General features: G+C 58.1%; 2 protein-coding genes and 1 pseudogene across 2 annotated transcripts; all 3 read right to left on the bottom strand.

The window, feature by feature from the left end:
- Positions 1–352: 352 nt before the first annotated feature.
- LOC129200139 (C-type lectin domain family 2 member B-like) lies at positions 353–3,922 on the bottom strand (annotated as a pseudogene).
- Positions 3,923–4,993: 1,071 nt separating this feature from the next.
- On the bottom strand, positions 4,994–9,007 carry LOC129200138 (killer cell lectin-like receptor subfamily B member 1A). The gene is made up of 6 exons (XM_054811402.1): positions 8,059–9,007; positions 6,792–6,887; positions 5,946–6,080; positions 5,607–5,761; positions 5,220–5,335; positions 4,994–5,117 (listed from the first exon to the last, which is right to left on the bottom strand). Exons 1-6 carry the CDS (start codon positions 8,141–8,143, stop codon positions 4,994–4,996), a joined length of 711 nt encoding a protein of 236 aa, XP_054667377.1. The 5' UTR covers positions 8,144–9,007.
- Positions 9,008–10,715: 1,708 nt separating this feature from the next.
- On the bottom strand, positions 10,716–19,890 carry LOC129200137 (uncharacterized). The gene is made up of 12 exons (XM_054811401.1): positions 18,676–19,890; positions 17,409–17,504; positions 16,563–16,697; positions 16,224–16,378; positions 15,837–15,952; positions 15,541–15,734; positions 12,651–12,695; positions 12,219–12,314; positions 11,852–12,024; positions 11,459–11,559; positions 11,111–11,295; positions 10,716–10,738 (listed from the first exon to the last, which is right to left on the bottom strand). The coding sequence occupies exons 1-12, from the start codon at positions 18,758–18,760 to the stop codon at positions 10,716–10,718; spliced, it is 1,404 nt and encodes a 467-aa protein (XP_054667376.1). The 5' UTR covers positions 18,761–19,890.
- Positions 19,891–20,516: the final 626 nt, after the last annotated feature.

The raw sequence follows: 20,516 nt of genomic DNA, 5'->3' as shown, positions 1-20,516 counted from the left end.
CCCAGCCCAGCCAGGCACACGTCAGCTTCCACGATGTCTCCTCTTCCTGCAGGTTCAGCTCCCTGAGACCTGGCAGCGAGTTGTTGTTACCGAGACCAGGAGCACCCGAACCAGCAGCTGAGGCAAGAACATCCCTACGCCCTCTCACTGCCAACCAGTGTCCAGCCTCCAAACTGTAAACGTCGAGCCCCTGCTCCAGGCCAAAGGTGCCAGCCCCAAAAGGGCTGCCTGGACTGAAACCTCCCTCAGCGGCCCTCGCACACCCTGCTCACGTCGGGGCTCTGTGCTTGCCTCCCCACCTGCCAGTCCCTGCCTGCGCTGGCGGACGAGGTGAAGCTGTGATGTGCTCAGCACGGAGAAGGTCCTCTCTCTGTCACCTCTGAGCATAGTGCTTGCTGCACATATATGGCCGTTGCTGTGAGCAGCTTGTACTCACTAAAGCATTGTCATTCAAATACAGACACGCTCCTTGGCCCCGCACCAGGATCCTGCAACAGGAAGCAATGAACACCGCTGGTACCGCTGGGATAATGTTTGTCCCTTGCAGGCACCGGGGGGGACAAGGGCTGCCTGCAAGGGACAGTCCCAGCAGACACGTCCCACCAGCCCCTGCCCGTCCCACTGCAGGACCGTCTACACACGGGACTCACGTCTGGGTGAAGCTGCTGCCATCCACCCACTCCAGGCGTTCGCCCTGTCTCCGCAGCCCAAGCCAGAAATCATCTTTGCCTTTGAGGCGCGAGAGAAACTCCTGGGTAGGAAAGAGAGAAGCCAACCACTCAGGAGCTGCTGCTGGCCCCACGCCACTCACTGTCCCGGCCCCACGCAGGTCCCTGCCAGCCTGGCAGGCAGCCCCAGCCCTGCACCACCACCACCACCACTGCCCCTGGGATGGCAGCAGCTCCCTCCCAACCGGCTGCTCCAACAGACTCCAGCGCTTCTGAACGAGCTCACCAGCCCCGGGCTCCACACCCAGGGTCTGCACCCAACCCAGGAACCCCCCTTCCTTCACACCCCACCCTGCAGCCACAACAGCCCCCCACTCACCATTTCCCACTCCCTCTGGAGCACAGCCAGCGAGGCCCCGTGTGAGGAGCACCGCTTCCTGGCTCCACACCCAGCTCCCCTCCTCCGTCGAGAGGTAGTAGCAGACGTCGCGGTACCCACCCAGTTGTCAGGACAACCCCAGCACCGGAGCTAGATGACCTTCACGTCTCCTGCTGTGGAGGGAAGAGGAGAAGGGAAGAAGGTCAGAGGATTCCCCTCCACAGGGAGCAGGGGACACAGCTGCGTGGGCAGGAAGGAGGCAGCCCCGGGCTCCCCCCACAGGGATCCCCAATTTGCTGCCAGGGAACGAGAGGGAGCAGGCACACGGTTCTGTGCCCAGGGGCAGGACGGAGGCAGCCGCTCCTCCCTTCACCGACTGTACAGCAAGAGCAATGGCCAAAGCAGGATCACAGCTCGAGCACAGCCACGAGCACCAGCACACCAGGCCATACGCTGGAGGGAGAGCGCAGCAGCACCTGCTGCAGGAGGGAAAAAGCCACTCGCAGTGAGGACGGCGCTGTCCCAGAGCAGGCACGGCCCTCGCATCCCTGCCAGTCCCCAACACGAGCTGCCCAGGGAACGCAGGAGGGAACCCCAGGGGACAGCCTGCAGCAGGAGAGCTGCCAGACAGATGGAGATGTGTGTGTGGGGGGGGGGGCTGCTACAGACCACCCGATGGGAACTGAGCACAAGACCAGGCCTTTCCAGACAGCTGGAAGAAGCCTCACACTTGCCAGCCCCAGGCCTCCTGGGGTGACAACACACCGAGACATTGTGCCCTCCCTACAGCCCACAGCGGGCCCTGCACTCACCAGAGCTCTTCTGTGTGTCTTTTGCCTCTATGCCCAGGCACCTCTGGGTGGGGGGATGCCCCTTCATCCTGGGGACCCAGGGGGTTTCCACATCCTATCATTGGGGCAGATTCTGTTCCCCTCCCTTTGTCCCAAGGGAAACCGAGATGTGGTTTCACCTTGCTCGCAAACAGCAGTGTCATTGCTCCCAGGCATAATTCCCGGTGGCAAGGCTGTTTCGAGGCAGGGCTGGGATGCAGCTTACACCACAGCTTTGTTGTCTGTTGGGAAGTTGCAGAGCACATGGCACTGATGCAGCAGATCAGGGACGCTTAATTCTGTGGCCTGACAGCTGTCAGCACTTGGTTTGAAACACCAGCACAGTCCTGCCCTGTCCCTGCTCCCCCCTGACACTGCAGCCTGTCCCCAGCACGCAGCATCACCGAGCTCAGGACCGACCCTCGGTCCCGGCAGAGCAGCACCTGCCAGCACCCTGCCACACGGCCGCAAGGCACTCGCTGGCTGGGGGCACCCCCCTGCCACCCTCAGCCCCCCCCCCGCTCCACCACAAATGCCCAACGCCTGCAAACTGCAGCTGCTGGCACAGAAAGCTGCAAAACGGGCTCAGCTGGCACAAGGGGACGGGACTGTTCCCCCCAGAGCTGCTTGCGCACGTTGTACAAAGCAGCCCTGCCCTGGCAGCGCCTGCAGCCTTTCAAAAACCACCGACGTTGTTGCTGGTTTTGTTCATGACAAGGGGCCAGCTCCCTGCCGGGAGAACCACGAGCAGCTGCTCCCCAAAAGGGCCTCGGGGGAGGAAACCACCAACTCCCACAGAAAAGGGGTTGGGGGAACTGGCGGGGGGCGTTGACACAAACACCGTACAACTCTGGGTACCCCTACGGGGGTACGGGCTGGGCCTCTTGGGCAGCCGCAGGGCCAGGCAGGGCCGGGCCAGGCTCCGCAGCGCCCCTCCTGTCCTAGAGAGAAATGAAACCCAGCCGCAGCTGCGGGGGAACAGGCTCCTTCCGACCCACGGCCCTGAGGGGACAGCAGGGGACCAGAGACAGCCGCTCTGGGAAATGGCGGACACGGGGAGCGCCGAGGGGACGAAGAGCCCGCCAAGCTCCCCTCACCACGGCTGCTCCCCGCTCTCTCGTTCTCTCGCTCTCTCTTTCTCCCCTACCTCTGCCGCCGCCGCCGCCGCCTCAGCCAGCTCCAAACACCGAGTGGCACAGAGAGAAACGAGAACAGCTCCGCCCACTGCTCCGACCAATCAGCGCTCAGGTAGGAGAGAGTGGCGGGAGAGACAGCCAATACGAAGCGCAGGGCTGCGTCTCGATCTGCTCCTTTGCTAAGGAAAACTTCCGCCGCGTGACCCCTCTCAGCGGGGACACGGCGAGGTTTGTTCACTCTCCGTCCCGGTCGGGTTCGTCCCCAACGCCCACGGCTGCTTCCAGCTGCTCTGGGGCTCCTGCAGCAGCACCCGCTCCAGGGGGAGAGCAGCTTGTCCTGGGGACCCCCGAGCTGGACGCGGCACTGCGGGGGGGTCTCCCCAGAGCGGAGCAGAGGGGCAGAATCCCCCCCTCGACCCGCTGCTGGACACGCAGCCCGGCACACGGCTGGCTTTGCGGGCCGACATCCGCAGTAAAATCCCGCCGCAGCGCCTGCTGTGAGTTAGTACGTGTTAACGAGGGGACTGCACGTTTATACCCGCTGGTGTTTACAAGACGCCCCCAGGTTGGATTCTTTTGGGGTACAGCAGGAGCGAGTCATGAAGCCATTGCTTAGATATGATCAGCATCAAGAGCGGTTTCTCTGCTCCATCTTTACAGCTAGCGTGATCGTTAGCGACCTGGAAAGCTCGTTTGTTTTTTCCATGCTGTAATACACCACACTAGGAGATGAGGCCAGGTAAAGGCATGAGCTCGAGCAGCACTAACAGTTTCAGCAAGTCATTGTACGGTTTCCCCGCTCGAGAATTCCCCTCTCGCTTGGATTGAGCACAGCGATCTCTGGAATCGAGAATTAAGCTCAAGTCCAAACTCACTTCACCCAGGTCCAGCCCAAACCTCCCACCGCATGACGCTCTCCCACCCCCTTTCCGTGAAGCTTTCACCCCGGCTTGTGCTTCATGGTGGGTGAAGAATCCTCACCGCATCCCCTGCGAAGGCAGCGATGGCACAGCGACGCGGAAGGGCGGGCGTCAGGGCTGCCGCAAATGGCCCCTTCCCAGTGCTCCCAGTCCATCCATCCTCACGCGTCCCAGTTCAGACAGCTGTGTTCACGCAGCGAGGACGGGAGGCGGCGCAATGCCACGGGGCAGTCCCACCGAGCTTCCACGCTTGCTCTGAGCTGGGGAAACCCTGGTTTTGGAGGTTACGCTGTAGGGAAAGGCTCTCGGCTCTTCCGCCATCACCACCATGTGGCAGCCGTGGCTTAGACTTGCACCCGTCCCCGTGTCCCCTGTCCCCACCTCCGCTCAGCTCAGTAGGGTCCGGCTGTTTGCCCTCCTTGGATTCTGGACCGAGTACTGCCTTGTGGCGAGCTCGCTTGCTAGGGGTTTAGTTTGGGGTTGCTTTTTTTAATCCCCTGCCCTCTTTTTTTCCTTTTTAACCCTAACGCTCTCACCGCTGCACTTCCTCTCTGCCTTTGCAATGCTGCCACAAGCATCCCTCTCCTCTGCCGTCTGTCAGTCCCTTCCGGGTACGGGCCACCTCCTGGGTTACTTGTGCTGTGCCTGGGGTGAAAGCACAACCTGAGGATGAGGACGGTCCAGGAGGAAGATTGAAGGGGACGCTGGCACGGGTAGAAATCCCAAAGGCACCTCCCCAGGGGGTCGGAGGGGGGCCCTGGTGTGTGCCCTGGAGCCCTGGAAGGGTGAGGCAGGTCCAGGGTAAGTGCTGGTGGGCAGAAAGGGACGGGCACAAGGGCGGGAAGTTTATCTGGTACAGAAGGATGCACTTTCCAGCCTCCCCCGTTAACAAACTTGCTTGAAAACACCACACAACAGAGCCCAGCTAATGTCATTATTAATTTGCGCATTATTAATCTGGTCGTTGCACAACAGCTCCCGTATTCCCCCACCGAGGGCCTGATCGTGGCCCGTCCCCGAGCGTCTCTCCCGGCCACAGACCAGCTTGTGGCCCCCCGGCTCAGAGCTGGGTGGCTTCTTTCTGGCAGATCCCCTGCAATCCCGAGCTGCAGTTTTCGGAGACGATCCTGTCCCCCCTCAGCACCCCGCACCTTCTGCCTTCATCCCAGGGGCTCAACGGGAACCTGCGGGTGCAGGAGGGAGCCCACGTCACAGCACCAGGGTCCCTCGGGTGACGGTGGAGGTGCCCACCCCAACACCCATCCCTCCCCAAAACACTCACTCACCGGCTCTGGTCCAGGCGGGAGCCGTTCAGCCAGGTCCAGCCCTTCCCGGCGGAGGGGATGGAGAGGCCGATCCAGAAGTAGCGTTTGGGTTTCTGCAGGATTTTGTTTAGGAAAGCCTGGAGCGGGGCAGAGGGCAGGCGGTGATGCCAGCGTGCCATCCCCAAACCCGCTCCAGCCCGTCCCCGCACAGCCCCCGTCCCAGGAACGAGCCCCACCGATGTCCCCCACCCTCTGACGCTGGCAAAGGCGCCCTGGATGCTCAGGCACAGGGCTGGGTGCTGAGCCCAGATTTCTGGGCGAGCCCTGAACCCTTCTTCAGGTGCCACCGGCCCCTCGGGTGCAGCCCTGGGACCCGTCCCACGGCCCCGATGCCATCGGTCCCTTTACCAGCTCTTCCTGGTCCCCCGGCATCACCAGCTCGGCCCCCCGATTCCTGCAGTCGTCCTGGCTCTTGCTCCACGACTTGATCATGTCGGTAACCCAGTAACACTTGCTCCCGTGCAGCATCCAGCCCGTGGGGCAGAGCTTGCACCCCTCACCCTCTGAAAGACAGTCAGGGCCATGTTCAGCCATCAAGAAGCCACCTTGTCCCCTGCCCATCCAAAAAGGACAAGTGTTTAAGTCCTGTTTGCTCCCCAGGAACACGGGGACGCCCTCAACTTCGCTTGGTTCTCCAGTCTGGGGGTGCTCAAAGTTGCTGGGAAACCTGACGGCCAGGGCAGTTACCTTGCAACTGTGACAAGCAGAGACTTTTCCTCAGCTCCAAGCAGCCTTTCTCCAGGGTGGTGTTGCCATCTCCTACGTTCCCGCTCACGTTTCTGTGGCTTCCTGAGTTCCCCAACTGCTGGTGGAAAACTGAAACTGCAAGGGAAGGATGGAGCAGGGGAGGGGGACTGGGCCCCAGATCCACCCTGCAACAGGGACAGCAGATCCCTACAAAGCCACCGTGCCTCGGCTCGCAGCTTGCGCCCAAAATTGCTCCCACATCCTGAAAGCATCAGCCGCGTTTTCCATGTCTTGGCCCCATGGAGGGCACGGTGCTCAGGGAAGCTCGAGCCTGATCCCTCTGCTCCTTCCTCCATACCCCTGTGCCAAAACCCTGGCAGATCCATCCCCAGAGTTCAAATTCACCTGCAGCACAAGATCCATCAGATCTCCTCACCAAGATCCATCAGTCTCCCACCTGCTTGGCATGGTCTGGGGGTGCTGTGGGTCAGGGCGGCGTGAGATACCACCAGCAACATCACCCCAGGCACAAGACTAATTTCAGCAGAGCTCTGCATCACCCTGAGCTCAGCCACAGGGTGTCAAATTGTAACTCTACCACAGCTGAGAAGTTTCCAGTGGTTTCCCCTCATTGACTACCAAAATAGCCAAGTCTCCTCCACCTATCAGCGCTAAGAAATTCTGACCAAAACCCACTTCCCCACACCTTGCACTGAGGTGCAGCAGCCAATGCAGATCATAAAAAAGCAGATTTGCTGCCTACACAAGCACCCCCAGTGCAGGGACCCCCTCCCTGCTTTGGACTGTCCTTCGGCTGTCCCCGTGCCAGCACACAGAGCTACTCACGCCAAAGTCCCATCGCTAACACCGCCACTCCGAGGAGGAGGTTTCCGAGACAGCTGGCCCAGAGAGCAGTTCGGTACCGCTGGGGACAGCCCGATCCTGCGAGGGAAAGAGTTGTCAGGAGAAAAACCACTGCCCCACTCACACAGCAGGCAAGCCAGATCTGCAGTGCAGATTTGGGCTATTTTCTCCCCAAAACCCCTCAGTGGTGGTTCTGCTGGTTGTTCAAAAGCTTTCTTCGATCATCCGCGATTCACCGCTGCCGCCCTCCTGTGTTTCACACTGATCCCACTGGGACTGGGGCAAAGTTACTCGTGATGAGGTTTTACCCAGACATCCAAGACTCCAAGAATCGGGAGTTGCCTGGATGTTATAAAGCCATTATACATTAACTGCTGAACCTGGATGGACCGAGCTCTCCAAGCAGACTTCATCTGAGCAGGGTCGGACAGCCCCATCCTGCTCAAGGAAGCCTGGAGGTAGACTCCTCGCTGCAGAGCTTGAGGCTGGGCGAAGCCCATCTCTCCTCGGCTCTTGTTCCATGAGAAGGAGGCAGGACGATGCTCCTGGACAAAGCCAGAGCTCACCTTGCCCAGCAAAGGGATTAAGGTTCATTATCCACCTAGGAACAAAACAGCTAAGGAAGAATATCTGGTTCCACCTTCGTATCAGCAGGAGCTGGGTTTTGCCCAGCTCTTTGAGATCAAAAGGGATGTGCTTGGTGGAAATCATGAATGCTTGCAAAAAAGAGGGTGCAGCGTGTTGACTGAAGAGGTCCTCACCAGGCAGAGGTCCCTTCCAGAGGAGGGATGAACAGGAATTGAACCTTTTGATGGTGGTTTTTTGATTGTTGGGTTTTTTTTCCCATAAGCTAGACACCAAAACTAGAGTCAGCAGGAAAAGAGCATGAAATGCCACAATAAGGCAGAGGAAGAAGGAAACGAGATGTGAAACACCACAGCAAGCGCAGGAAAGATGGACCAGGAGTATGGAGATGTGGATCAGGCTATCTAAAGATGTCAGCTGCCCTTAAGCATCACAGGTCCCGGGCTCACACTGAAACGGTGACCCTGGTTCAAAGAAACCCTCCAGCCCTTTCAAGACAAAAGTACCAAAGGGATCCCAACCAGCGGAGGAGATCCCTTAGCACAGCACCGCAGCCACGGGCCCCTTCCCCTCCCTGCACCACCCGGAGGGTGGGAGTCTCCCAACACAACCCCAGCCCCAAAAAACAAGGAAAACAACTCCCCAAAACCCACGATGCACTTACTGTCGGGCTGAGGAAGTGAATGCTGTTCCCTGCAGCGTTTTGCGGGACCAACATCCAGGTCAGCATAAATAATTTCCCCAGCCATAGCAGGAGAGGTGAGAGGACCACCTCGCTCGAACGGTGGCAACCCAGCAGTCAGTAAATCTGATTTCTCTGAGGTTTTTCACTCCTCCAGCTCAGCTTTGCAAGCTCCTGTCCAAGTGAGAGGTCTGCGAGGAGAAGCGCGAGCCTCCGAACGCTCGGCATGCAGAGTAAGATTGCAAAATAGAGCGTTCGACGTGCCGGCCAGCCCAAAAGTGAAACTTGACGTAGCTTCTGCTGAATTAAGCCAGGGAAAATGAGCTCACATCAAGGGAAGAAACATCTGATAGTAGCAAGAAGCCTTTTCTACTCAAAGCTGAGCCATATTCTTCTAAGGTACTAAAGTCTCCCAAACAAGACACTTTTAACTCTGCGATCTCCCAGAATATTCCTAGTAGGATCGTCAGAGTTGTGATTCTTAGCAAATAAAACAAAACCAGGTCCTTTCCACCCTTACCTCCTCCCTTCAGGCACTTGGAAGGTGTTTTCCAGCCTTGGTCACTGCCACTCCCCACCCAAACCTATTCCAGCATCGCCACCTGCTCCCTGTTACCAATTTCTCTGTAAGCCCAGTGTTTTTTCAGCCCAGGTTTGGAGCACACCACTGTTTCTCTGCTCTGTGGAGCAAGCAAGTGCCAAAAAGCCTGGGAGTCTCTTTGGACACAAAGGGTTAGAAATGAGCCCTTTGAGGGGAAAGGACGGAAAATGTTCCAAACAACTCAAGAAATCTATTTGGTCTTCCTTCACTCCTTCTCTTCAAGAAGTCACTTCCAAGAGACACTCAGATTGTCCCTTTGGAAACCGGGATGCGACTAAACTAATTGGAGGGCAGGAAAGGTGGGAAAGGAAACACAACCCCAAAGTTATAGAAAACAGAGCTAAAAAGGCACCGGGTGACATTTAGTGGTTGGTTTGGCAGACCTGCTCATCTCTTTCTGCACGCGGGCTGAAAAACCCCAGAAAAGGATCTTCCAACCCCAGCGAGGCAAGAGCCAGCCTGCCAGAAGAGCAGGCAGATGCTTCTGGACCTACTGACCCATCCAAACATCAGGTATTTATTCCCATCTAGGAGAAAGGGGTTTCTCTAGAGAGCAAAACCACTCCAGACTTGCAATGTGAGCCTCGTTAACCTGGTTTTTTGTTTTTTTTTTTTTTTTTTTTTTTTAAATTTTGCAGCTAGGAACAGCCACCCCAGCACACTGCTGAGCAGGGTTCCTCTTTGTGACAGCAACAGCAGCAGGAAGGAGCTCAGGGAAGGGGGATGTTCAGCTATGCTGGCTGCTCTAAAGGGACCAGTTTAACCCACTGCCTCCAGTGCAGGTTGAACTGCAGGCCATGCTGGCAGGAGCCCTGTGGTGTGTGGGGGGAGGAAAAAAAAAGAAAAATAGAGTCAGGTGGGGGAAATGTGAGCTAAACCAATGTGCAAGCATTGCTGCAAAAGCAGCCAGGTGAGAGCTGCCCACACCAGCCATCACCATGCTCAAAGCAGCTCAGTGCAGACCCTATTTCCACAGCCACCCCCATCATGCTGCAAACAAACATTGCTCAGAGCCCTTTTTCCTTCCTTTGAAGAGCTCTGAGGCCCTATCAGGTAAATTTTGCCCTGTCCCTTATGAGAAAGGGGGTGGCTGGGGTTAACAGCATGAAAACGGAAATGTGGCGATGAGAAGGGCAGCCTGTGATGGCTGCCGCATCATCCACCGAGGTAATTCTAGAGGCGCTGCAGCCAAAAAGCCTGAGTGACCTTGCCCCAGTGGGGGGAAAAAAAAAAAGGCACCTCAAAAATGGGGATGTGCTCCTGCATTTCCCACTCCTCACTCACCACAGCCTGCGCCTGCTCTAACGCGGGGGATTATGGCTCTTCTAGCTGCACTGTCATCCTTGACAGAGGCAAAGGCGGAGAGGAAGCGTAGCGGTGCGAGAGCTAAGTTAGGTAAAGGAGAAAAAAACAAGAAAGGAATTAGGAAGAAACCAGGGGGAGGGAGAGAAGAGCCTGTCCCCATGGCAGAAACCTCCACAAACAGGGTTCCCCAGCTCAGAAAGGGCGAGCCAAAGGAACCCGAGGTGGCAGTGCCCCAACAAACAGCACTCCTCACCCATCCTCGCTGCCATCTGAACCCCAAACTGGGTCCCCAACGCCCACAGCTGCTTCCAGCTGCTGCTGGGGCTCCTGCAGCAGCACCTGCTCCAGGGGGGGCAGGATTTGGGGGGCCCTGAGAGACCCCGTAGGCAGGAAAGCAAGGTGGGACGGGCAGGGAGGGTGCCTTTCAGCAGAGCACAGCCCGGGGGCAGCCCCAGGACTCGCCTGGGCATCGGGCAGAGCCAGCGCTGCTCCAAAAGCCAGGATGGAAATTGCACCCAGGGGCGAGGAGGGGAAGGGACAGGGCTGCCTTCAACAGGTGCCTTCGGGAATAGAAGGGACACTCCTGGGAATTTACAATGGTTTAATGCACAGCAGAGTACTAAAATAGGAGTAACAGCACAGCTGACACACCAGAGCCGCCCAGCTCTGTGCCAGGGAACTCCGCAGAGCTCTGCGCCCATCTCCTCTGGCAGCAGCTGCTCGAGCTCTGTCCCTACCGCACAAAAGCGGGTGTGACTGAATCGCACGAGAAGAAAGAGTTCTGGGGTGGTCACACAAGGAGAAAAACCACTTGTTCCGTGCTTGAGGTCCCAGCCCAGCCAGGCACACGTCAGCTTCCACGATGTCTCCTCTTCCTGCAGGTTCAGCTCCCTGAGACCTGGCAGCGAGTTGTTACCGAGACCAGGAGCACCCCGAACCAGCAGCTGAGGCAAGAACATCCCTACGCCCTCTCACTGCCAACCAGTGTCCAGCCTCCAAACTGTAAACGTCGAGCCCCTGCTCCCAGGCCAAAGGTGCCAGCCCCAAAAGGGCTGCCTGGACTGAAACCTCCCTCAGCGGCCCTCGCACACCCCTGCTCACGTCGGGGCTCTGTGCTTGCCTCCCCACCTGGCCAGTCCCTGCCTGCGCTGGCGGACGAGGTGAAGCTGTGAGTGCTCAGCACGAGAAGGTCTTCTCTGTCACTCTGAGCATAGTGCTTGCTGCACATATATGGCCGTTGCTGTGAGCAGCTTGAACTCACTAAAGCATTGTCATTCAAATACAGACACGCTCCTTGGCCCCGCACCAGGATCCTGCAACAGGAAGCAATGACACCGCTGGTACCCATCGGGTTACGGTTTGTCCCTTCAGGCACCGGGAGGGGACAAGGGCTGCCTGCAAGGGACAGTCCCAGCAGACACGTCCCACCAGGCCCCTGCCCGTCCCACTGCAGGACCGTCTACACACGGGACTCACATCTGGGTGAAGCTGCTGCCATCCACCCACTCCAGGCGCTCGCCCTGTCTCCGCAGCCCAAGCCAGAAATCATCTTTGCCTTTGAGGCGCGAGAGAAACTCCTGGGTAGGAAAGAGAGAAGCCAACACTCAGGAGCTGCTGCTGGCCCCACGCCACTCACTGTCCCGGCCCCACGCAGGTCCCTGCCAGCCTGGCAGGCAGCCCCAGCCCCACACCACCACCACCACTGCCCCTGGGATGGCAGCAGCTCCCTCCCAACGGCTGCTCCAACAGACTCCAGCGCTTCTGAACGAGCTCACCAGCCCCGGGCTCCACACCCAGGGTCTGCACCCAACCCAGGAACCCCCCTTCCTTCACACCCCCACCCTGCAGCCACAACAGCCCCCCACTCACCATTTCCCACTCCCTCTGGAGCACAGCCAGCGAGGCCCCACGTGAGGAGCACTGCTCCTGGCTCCACACCCAGCTCCCCTCCTCCGTCGAGAGGTAGTAGCAGACGTTGCGGTACCCAACCCAGTTGTCAGGACAACCCAGCACCGGAGCTAGATGACCTTCACGTCTGCCTGCTGTGGAGGGAAGGGGAGAAGGGGAGAAGGTCAGAGGCTGCCGCTCCACAGGGACCAGGGCACCCAGCTCCCTGGGGCAGGGAAGGAGGCAGCCCCGCGCTCCCCCCACGGGGAGCCCCAATTTGCTGCCAGGGACCCTGGCACACGCAGCTCTGCGCCCAGGGGCCGGACGGAGGCAGCCGCTCCTCCCTTACCCGACTGTACAGCAAGAGCAATGGCCAAAGCCAGGATCACAGCCACGAGCACAGCCACCACCAGGCCATACGCTGGAGGGAGAGCGCAGCACCTGCCTGCAGGAGGAAAAAGCCACTCGCAGTGAGGACGGCGCTGTCCCAGAGCAGGCACGGCCCTCGCATCCCTGCCGTCCCCAACACGAGCTGCCCAGGGAACGCAGGAGGGAACCCCAGGGGACAGCCTGCAGCAGGAGAGCTGCCAGACAGATGGAGATGTGGGTGGGGGGGGGGGGGGCTGCTACAGACCACCCGATGGGAACTGAGCACAAGACCAGGCCTTTCCCAGACAGCTGGAAGAAGCCTCACACTTGCCAGCCCCAGGCCTCCTGGGGTGACACCACCACCGAGACATTGTGCCCTCCCTACAGCCCACAGCGGTGGCCCTGCACTCACCCAGAGCTCTTCTGTGTGTCCTTTCGCCTCTATGCCCAGGCACCTCTGGTGGGGGGGTACCATGCCAGCCTGGGATGCAGCTTTACCACCACAGCTGTTGTTGTCCTGTTGGGAGGTTGCAGAGCACATGGCACTGATGCAGCAGATCAGGGACGTTTAATTCTGTGGCCTGACAGCTGTCAGCACTTGGTTTGAAACACCAGCACAGTCCTGCCCTGTCCCTGCTCCCCCCTGACACTGCAGCCTGTCCCCAGCACGCAGCATCACCGAGCTCAGGGACCGACCCTCGGTCCCCGGCAGAGCCAGCACCCTGCCCAGCACCCTGCCCACACCGGCCGCAAGGCACTCGCTGGCTGGGGGCACCCCCCTGCCCACCCCTCAGCCCCCCCCCGCTCCACCACAAATGCCAACGCCTGCAAACTGCCAGCTGCTGGCACAGAAAGCTGCAAAACGGGCTCAGCTGGCACAAGGGGACGGGACTGTTCCCCCCAGAGCTGCTTGCGCACGTTGTACAAAGCAGCCCCTGCCCTGGCAGCGCCTGCAGCCTTTCAAAAACCACCGACGTTGTTGCTGGTTTTGTTCATGACAAGGGGCCAGCTCCCTGCCGGGAGAACCACGAGCAGCTGCTCCCCAAAAGGGCCTCGGGGGGAGGAAACCACCAACTCCCACAGAAAAAGGGGAAGTTCACACAAACACCGTACAACTTCCTACGGGGGTACGGGCTGGGCCTCTTGGGCAGCCGCAGGGCCAGGCAGGGCCGGGCCAGGCTCCGCAGCGCCCCTCCTGTCCTAGAGAGAAATGAAACCCAGCCGCAGCTGCGGGGGAACAGGCTCCTTCCGACCCACGGCCCTGAGGGGACAGCAGGGGACCAGAGACAGCCGCTCTGGGAAATGGCGGACACGGGGAGCGCCGAGGGGACGAAGAGCCCGCCAAGCTCCCCTCACCACGGCTGCTCCCCGCTCTCTCGTTCTCTCGCTCTCTCTTTCTCCCCTACCTCTGCCGCCGCCGCCTCAGCCAGCTCCAAACACCGAGTGGCACAGAGAGAAACGAGAACAGCTCCGCCCACTGCTCCGACCAATCAGCGCTCAGGTAGGAGAGAGTGGCGGGAGAGACAGCCAATACGAAGCGCAGGGCTGCGTCTCGATCTGCTCCTTTGCTAAGGAAAACTTCCGCCGCGTGACCCCTCTCAGCGGGGACACGGCGAGGTTTGTTCACTCTCCGTCCCGGTCGGGTTCGTCCCCAACGCCCACGGCTGCTTCCAGCTGCTCTGGGGCTCCTGCAGCAGCACCCGCTCCAGGGGGAGAGCAGCTTGTCCTGGGGACCCCCGAGCTGGACGCGGCACTGCGGGGGGGTCTCCCCAGAGCGGAGCAGAGGGGCAGAATCCCCCCCTCGACCCGCTGCTGGACACGCAGCCCGGCACACGGCTGGCTTTGCGGGCCGACATCCGCAGTAAAATCCCGCCGCAGCGCCTGCTGTGAGTTAGTACGTGTTAACGAGGGGACTGCACGTTTATACCCGCTGGTGTTTACAAGACGCCCCCAGGTTGGATTCTTTTGGGGTACAGCAGGAGCGAGTCATGAAGCCATTGCTTAGATATGATCAGCATCAAGAGCGGTTTCTCTGCTCCATCTTTACAGCTAGCGTGATCGTTAGCGACCTGGAAAGCTCGTTTGTTTTTTCCATGCTGTAATACACCACACTAGGAGATGAGGCCAGGTAAAGGCATGAGCTCGAGCAGCACTAACAGTTTCAGCAAGTCATTGTACGGTTTCCCCGCTCGAGAATTCCCCTCTCGCTTGGATTGAGCACAGCGATCTCTGGAATCGAGAATTAAGCTCAAGTCCAAACTCACTTCACCCAGGTCCAGCCCAAACCTCCCACCGCATGACGCTCTCCCACCCCCTTTCCGTGAAGCTTTCACCCCGGCTTGTGCTTCATGGTGGGTGAAGAATCCTCACCGCATCCCCTGCGAAGGCAGCGATGGCACAGCGACGCGGAAGGGCGGGCGTCAGGGCTGCCGCAAATGGCCCCTTCCCAGTGCTCCCAGTCCATCCATCCTCACGCGTCCCAGTTCAGACAGCTGTGTTCACGCAGCGAGGACGGGAGGCGGCGCAATGCCACGGGGCAGTCCCACCGAGCTTCCACGCTTGCTCTGAGCTGGGGAAACCCTGGTTTTGGAGGTTACGCTGTAGGGAAAGGCTCTCGGCTCTTCCGCCATCACCACCATGTGGCAGCCGTGGCTTAGACTTGCACCCGTCCCCGTGTCCCCTGTCCCCACCTCCGCTCAGCTCAGTAGGGTCCGGCTGTTTGCCCTCCTTGGATTCTGGACCGAGTACTGCCTTGTGGCGAGCTCGCTTGCTAGGGGTTTAGTTTGGGGTTGCTTTTTTTAATCCCCTGCCCTCTTTTTTTCCTTTTTAACCCTAACGCTCTCACCGCTGCACTTCCTCTCTGCCTTTGCAATGCTGCCACAAGCATCCCTCTCCTCTGCCGTCTGTCAGTCCCTTCCGGGTACGGGCCACCTCCTGGGTTACTTGTGCTGTGCCTGGGGTGAAAGCACAACCTGAGGATGAGGACGGTCCAGGAGGAAGATTGAAGGGGACGCTGGCACGGGTAGAAATCCCAAAGGCACCTCCCCAGGGGGTCGGAGGGGGGCCCTGGTGTGTGCCCTGGAGCCCTGGAAGGGTGAGGCAGGTCCAGGGGTAAGTGCTGGTGGGCAGAAAGGGACGGGCACAAGGGCGGGAAGTTTATCTGGTACAGAAGGATGCACTTTCCAGCCTCCCCCGTTAACAAACTTGCTTGAAAACACCACACAACAGAGCCCAGCTAATGTCATTATTAATTTGCGCATTATTAATCTGGTCGTTGCACAACAGCTCCCGTATTCCCCCACCGAGGGCCTGATCGTGGCCCGTCCCCGAGCGTCTCTCCCGGCCACAGACCAGCTTGTGGCCCCCCCGGCTCAGAGCTGGGTGGCTTCTTTCTGGCAGATCCCCTGCAATCCCGAGCTGCAGTTTTCGGAGATGAATCCTGTCCCCCCTCAGCACCCCGCACCTTCTGCCTTCATCCCAGGGGCTCAACGGGAACCTGCGGGTGCAGGAGGGAGCCCACGTCACAGCACCAGGGTCCCTCGGGTGACGGTGGAGGTGCCCACCCCAACACCCATCCCTCCCCAAAACACTCACTCACCGGCTCTGGTCCAGGCGGGAGCCGTTCAGCCAGGTCCAGCCCTTCCCGGCGGAGGGGATGGAGAGGCCGATCCAGAAGTAGCGTTTGGGTTTCTGCAGGATTTTGTTTAGGAAAGCCTGGAGCGGGGCAGAGGGCAGGCGGTGATGCCAGCGTGCCATCCCCAAACCCGCTCCAGCCCGTCCCCGCACAGCCCCCGTCCCAGGAACGAGCCCCACCGATGTCCCCCACCCTCTGACGCTGGCAAAGGCGCCCTGGATGCTCAGGCACAGGGCTGGGTGCTGAGCCCAGATTTCTGGGCGAGCCCTGAACCCTTCTTCAGGTGCCACCGGCCCCTCGGGTGCAGCCCTGGGACCCGTCCCACGGCCCCGATGCCATCGGTCCCTTTACCAGCTCTTCCTGGTCCCCCGGCATCACCAGCTCGGCCCCCCGATTCCTGCAGTCGTCCTGGCTCTTGCTCCACGACTTGATCATGTCGGTAACCCAGTAACACTTGCTCCCGTGCAGCATCCAGCCCGTGGGGCAGAGCTTGCACCCCTCACCCTCTGAAAGACAGTCAGGGCCATGTTCAGCCATCAAGAAGCCACCTTGTCCCCTGCCCATCCAAAAAGGACAAGTGTTTAAGTCCTGTTTGCTCCCCAGGAACACGGGGACGCCCTCAACTTCGCTTGGTTCTCCAGTCTGGGGGTGCTCAAAGTTGCTGGGAAACCTGACGGCCAGGGCAGTTACCTTGCAACTGTGACAAGCAGAGACTTTTCCTCAGCTCCAAGCAGCCTTTCTCCAGGGTGGTGTTGCCATCTCCTACGTTCCCGCTCACGTTTCTGTGGCTTCCTGAGTTCCCCAACTGCTGGTGGAAAACTGAAACTGCAAGGGAAGGATGGAGCAGGGGAGGGGGACTGGGCCCCAGATCCACCCTGCAACAGGGACAGCAGATCCCTACAAAGCCACCGTGCCTCGGCTCGCAGCTTGCGCCCAAAATTGCTCCCACATCCTGAAAGCATCAGCCGCGTTTTCCATGTCTTGGCCCCATGGAGGGCACGGTGCTCAGGGAAGCTCGAGCCTGATCCCTCTGCTCCTTCCTCCATACCCCTGTGCCAAAACCCTGGCAGATCCATCCCCAGAGTTCAAATTCACCTGCAGCACAAGATCCATCAGATCTCCTCACCAAGATCCATCAGTCTCCCACCTGCTTGGCATGGTCTGGGGGTGCTGTGGGTCAGGGCGGCGTGAGATACCACCAGCAACATCACCCCAGGCACAAGACTAATTTCAGCAGAGCTCTGCATCACCCTGAGCTCAGCCACAGGGTGTCAAATTGTAACTCTACCACAGCTGAGAAGTTTCCAGTGGTTTCCCCTCATTGACTACCAAAATAGCCAAGTCTCCTCCACCTATCAGCGCTAAGAAATTCTGACCAAAACCCACTTCCCCACACCTTGCACTGAGGTGCAGCAGCCAATGCAGATCATAAAAAAGCAGATTTGCTGCCTACACAAGCACCCCCAGTGCAGGGACCCCCTCCCTGCTTTGGACTGTCCTTCGGCTGTCCCCGTGCCAGCACACAGAGCTACTCACGCCAAAGTCCCATCGCTAACACCGCCACTCCGAGGAGGAGGTTTCCGAGACAGCTGGCCCAGAGAGCAGTTCGGTACCGCTGGGGACAGCCCGATCCTGCGAGGGAAAGAGTTGTCAGGAGAAAAACCACTGCCCCACTCACACAGCAGGCAAGCCAGATCTGCAGTGCAGATTTGGGCTATTTTCTCCCCAAAACCCCTCAGTGGTGGTTCTGCTGGTTGTTCAAAAGCTTTCTTCGATCATCCGCGATTCACCGCTGCCGCCCTCCTGTGTTTCACACTGATCCCACTGGGACTGGGGCAAAGTTACTCGTGATGAGGTTTTACCCAGACATCCAAGACTCCAAGAATCGGGAGTTGCCTGGATGTTATAAAGCCATTATACATTAACTGCTGAACCTGGATGGACCGAGCTCTCCAAGCAGACTTCATCTGAGCAGGGTCGGACAGCCCCATCCTGCTCAAGGAAGCCTGGAGGTAGACTCCTCGCTGCAGAGCTTGAGGCTGGGCGAAGCCCATCTCTCCTCGGCTCTTGTTCCATGAGAAGGAGGCAGGACGATGCTCCTGGACAAAGCCAGAGCTCACCTTGCCCAGCAAAGGGATTAAGGTTCATTATCCACCTAGGAACAAAACAGCTAAGGAAGAATATCTGGTTCCACCTTCGTATCAGCAGGAGCTGGGTTTTGCCCAGCTCTTTGAGATCAAAAGGGATGTGCTTGGTGGAAATCATGAATGCTTGCAAAAAAGAGGGTGCAGCGTGTTGACTGAAGAGGTCCTCACCAGGCAGAGGTCCCTTCCAGAGGAGGGATGAACAGGAATTGAACCTTTTGATGGTGGTTTTTTGATTGTTGGGTTTTTTTTCCCATAAGCTAGACACCAAAACTAGAGTCAGCAGGAAAAGAGCATGAAATGCCACAATAAGGCAGAGGAAGAAGGAAACGAGATGTGAAACACCACAGCAAGCGCAGGAAAGATGGACCAGGAGTATGGAGATGTGGATCAGGCTATCTAAAGATGTCAGCTGCCCTTAAGCATCACAGGTCCCGGGCTCACACTGAAACGGTGACCCTGGTTCAAAGAAACCCTCCAGCCCTTTCAAGACAAAAGTACCAAAGGGATCCCAACCAGCGGAGGAGATCCCTTAGCACAGCACCGCAGCCACGGGCCCCTTCCCCTCCCTGCACCACCCGGAGGGTGGGAGTCTCCCAACACAACCCCAGCCCCAAAAAACAAGGAAAACAACTCCCCAAAACCCACGATGCACTTACTGTCGGGCTGAGGAAGTGAATGCTGTTCCCTGCAGCGTTTTGCGGGACCAACATCCAGGTCAGCATAAATAATTTCCCCAGCCATAGCAGGAGAGGTGAGAGGACCACCTCGCTCGAACGGTGGCAACCCAGCAGTCAGTAAATCTGATTTCTCTGAGGTTTTTCACTCCTCCAGCTCAGCTTTGCAAGCTCCTGTCCAAGTGAGAGGTCTGCGAGGAGAAGCGCGAGCCTCCGAACGCTCGGCATGCAGAGTAAGATTGCAAAATAGAGCGTTCGACGTGCCGGCCAGCCCAAAAGTGAAACTTGACGTAGCTTCTGCTGAATTAAGCCAGGGAAAATGAGCTCACATCAAGGGAAGAAACATCTGATAGTAGCAAGAAGCCTTTTCTACTCAAAGCTGAGCCATATTCTTCTAAGGTACTAAAGTCTCCCAAACAAGACACTTTTAACTCTGCGATCTCCCAGAATATTCCTAGTAGGATCGTCAGAGTTGTGATTCTTAGCAAATAAAACAAAACCAGGTCCTTTCCACCCTTACCTCCTCCCTTCAGGCACTTGGAAGGTGTTTTCCAGCCTTGGTCACTGCCACTCCCCACCCAAACCTATTCCAGCATCGCCACCTGCTCCCTGTTACCAATTTCTCTGTAAGCCCAGTGTTTTTTCAGCCCAGGTTTGGAGCACACCACTGTTTCTCTGCTCTGTGGAGCAAGCAAGTGCCAAAAAGCCTGGGAGTCTCTTTGGACACAAAGGGTTAGAAATGAGCCCTTTGAGGGGAAAGGACGGAAAATGTTCCAAACAACTCAAGAAATCTATTTGGTCTTCCTTCACTCCTTCTCTTCAAGAAGTCACTTCCAAGAGACACTCAGATTGTCCCTTTGGAAACCGGGATGCGACTAAACTAATTGGAGGGCAGGAAAGGTGGGAAAGGAAACACAACCCCAAAGTTATAGAAAACAGAGCTACAAAGGCACCGGGTGACATTTAGTGGTTGGTTTGGCAGACCTGCTCATCTCTTTCTGCACGCGGGCTGAAAAACCCCAGAAAAGGATCTTCCAACCCCAGCGAGGCAAGAGCCAGCCTGCCAGAAGAGCAGGCAGATGCTTCTGGACCTACTGACCCATCCAAACATCAGGTATTTATTCCCATCTAGGAGAAAGGGGTTTCTCTAGAGAGCAAAACCACTCCAGACTTGCAATGTGAGCCTCGTTAACCTGGTTTTTTGTTTTTTTTTTTTTTTTTTTTTTTAAATTTTGCAGCTAGGAACAGCCACCCCAGCACACTGCTGAGCAGGGTTCCTCTTTGTGACAGCAACAGCAGCAGGAAGGAGCTCAGGGAAGGGGGATGTTCAGCTATGCTGGCTGCTCTAAAGGGACCAGTTTAACCCACTGCCTCCAGTGCAGGTTGAACTGCAGGCCATGCTGGCAGGAGCCCTGTGGTGTGTGGGGGGAGGAAAAAAAAAGAAAAATAGAGTCAGGTGGGGGAAATGTGAGCTAAACCAATGTGCAAGCATTGCTGCAAAAGCAGCCAGGTGAGAGCTGCCCACACCAGCCATCACCATGCTCAAAGCAGCTCAGTGCAGACCCTATTTCCACAGCCACCCCCATCATGCTGCAAACAAACATTGCTCAGAGCCCTTTTTCCTTCCTTTGAAGAGCTCTGAGGCCCTATCAGGTAAATTTTGCCCTGTCCCTTATGAGAAAGGGGGTGGCTGGGGTTAACAGCATGAAAACGGAAATGTGGCGATGAGAAGGGCAGCCTGTGATGGCTGCCGCATCATCCACCGAGGTAATTCTAGAGGCGCTGCAGCCAAAAAGCCTGAGTGACCTTGCCCCAGTGGGGGG

The sequence above is a fragment of the Grus americana genome (genome assembly GCF_028858705.1).
Source record: "Grus americana isolate bGruAme1 chromosome 32 unlocalized genomic scaffold, bGruAme1.mat SUPER_32_unloc_6, whole genome shotgun sequence".
Lineage (NCBI taxonomy): Eukaryota > Metazoa > Chordata > Aves > Gruiformes > Gruidae > Grus > Grus americana.
Note: the sequence above shows the minus strand (reverse complement) of the source record. Positions and strands in the feature narration are given on the sequence as shown.

Excerpts from the sequence above, each read along its gene's own strand:
- LOC129200138 (XM_054811402.1), bottom strand. The coding sequence starts at position 8,143 with ATGGCTGGGGAAATTATTTATGCTGACCTGGATGTTGGTCCCGCAAAA. Across the intron at positions 6,888-8,058 it reads TTCACTTCCTCAGCCCGACA|GATCGGGCTGTCCCCAGCGG; the intron begins GTAAGTGCATCG and ends TTTCCCTCGCAG. Across the intron at positions 5,762-5,945 it reads CTGCTTGTCACAGTTGCAAG|AGGGTGAGGGGTGCAAGCTC; the intron begins GTAACTGCCCTG and ends ACTGTCTTTCAG.
- LOC129200137 (XM_054811401.1), bottom strand. The coding sequence starts at position 18,760 with ATGGCTGGGGAAATTATTTATGCTGACCTGGATGTTGGTCCCGCAAAA. Across the intron at positions 16,698-17,408 it reads GTTAGCGATGGGACTTTGGC|TTTCAGTTTTCCACCAGCAG; the intron begins GTGAGTAGCTCT and ends CTTCCCTTGCAG. Across the intron at positions 15,735-15,836 it reads TCCCGCCTGGACCAGAGCCG|GTTCCCGTTGAGCCCCTGGG; the intron begins GTGAGTGAGTGT and ends CTGCACCCGCAG.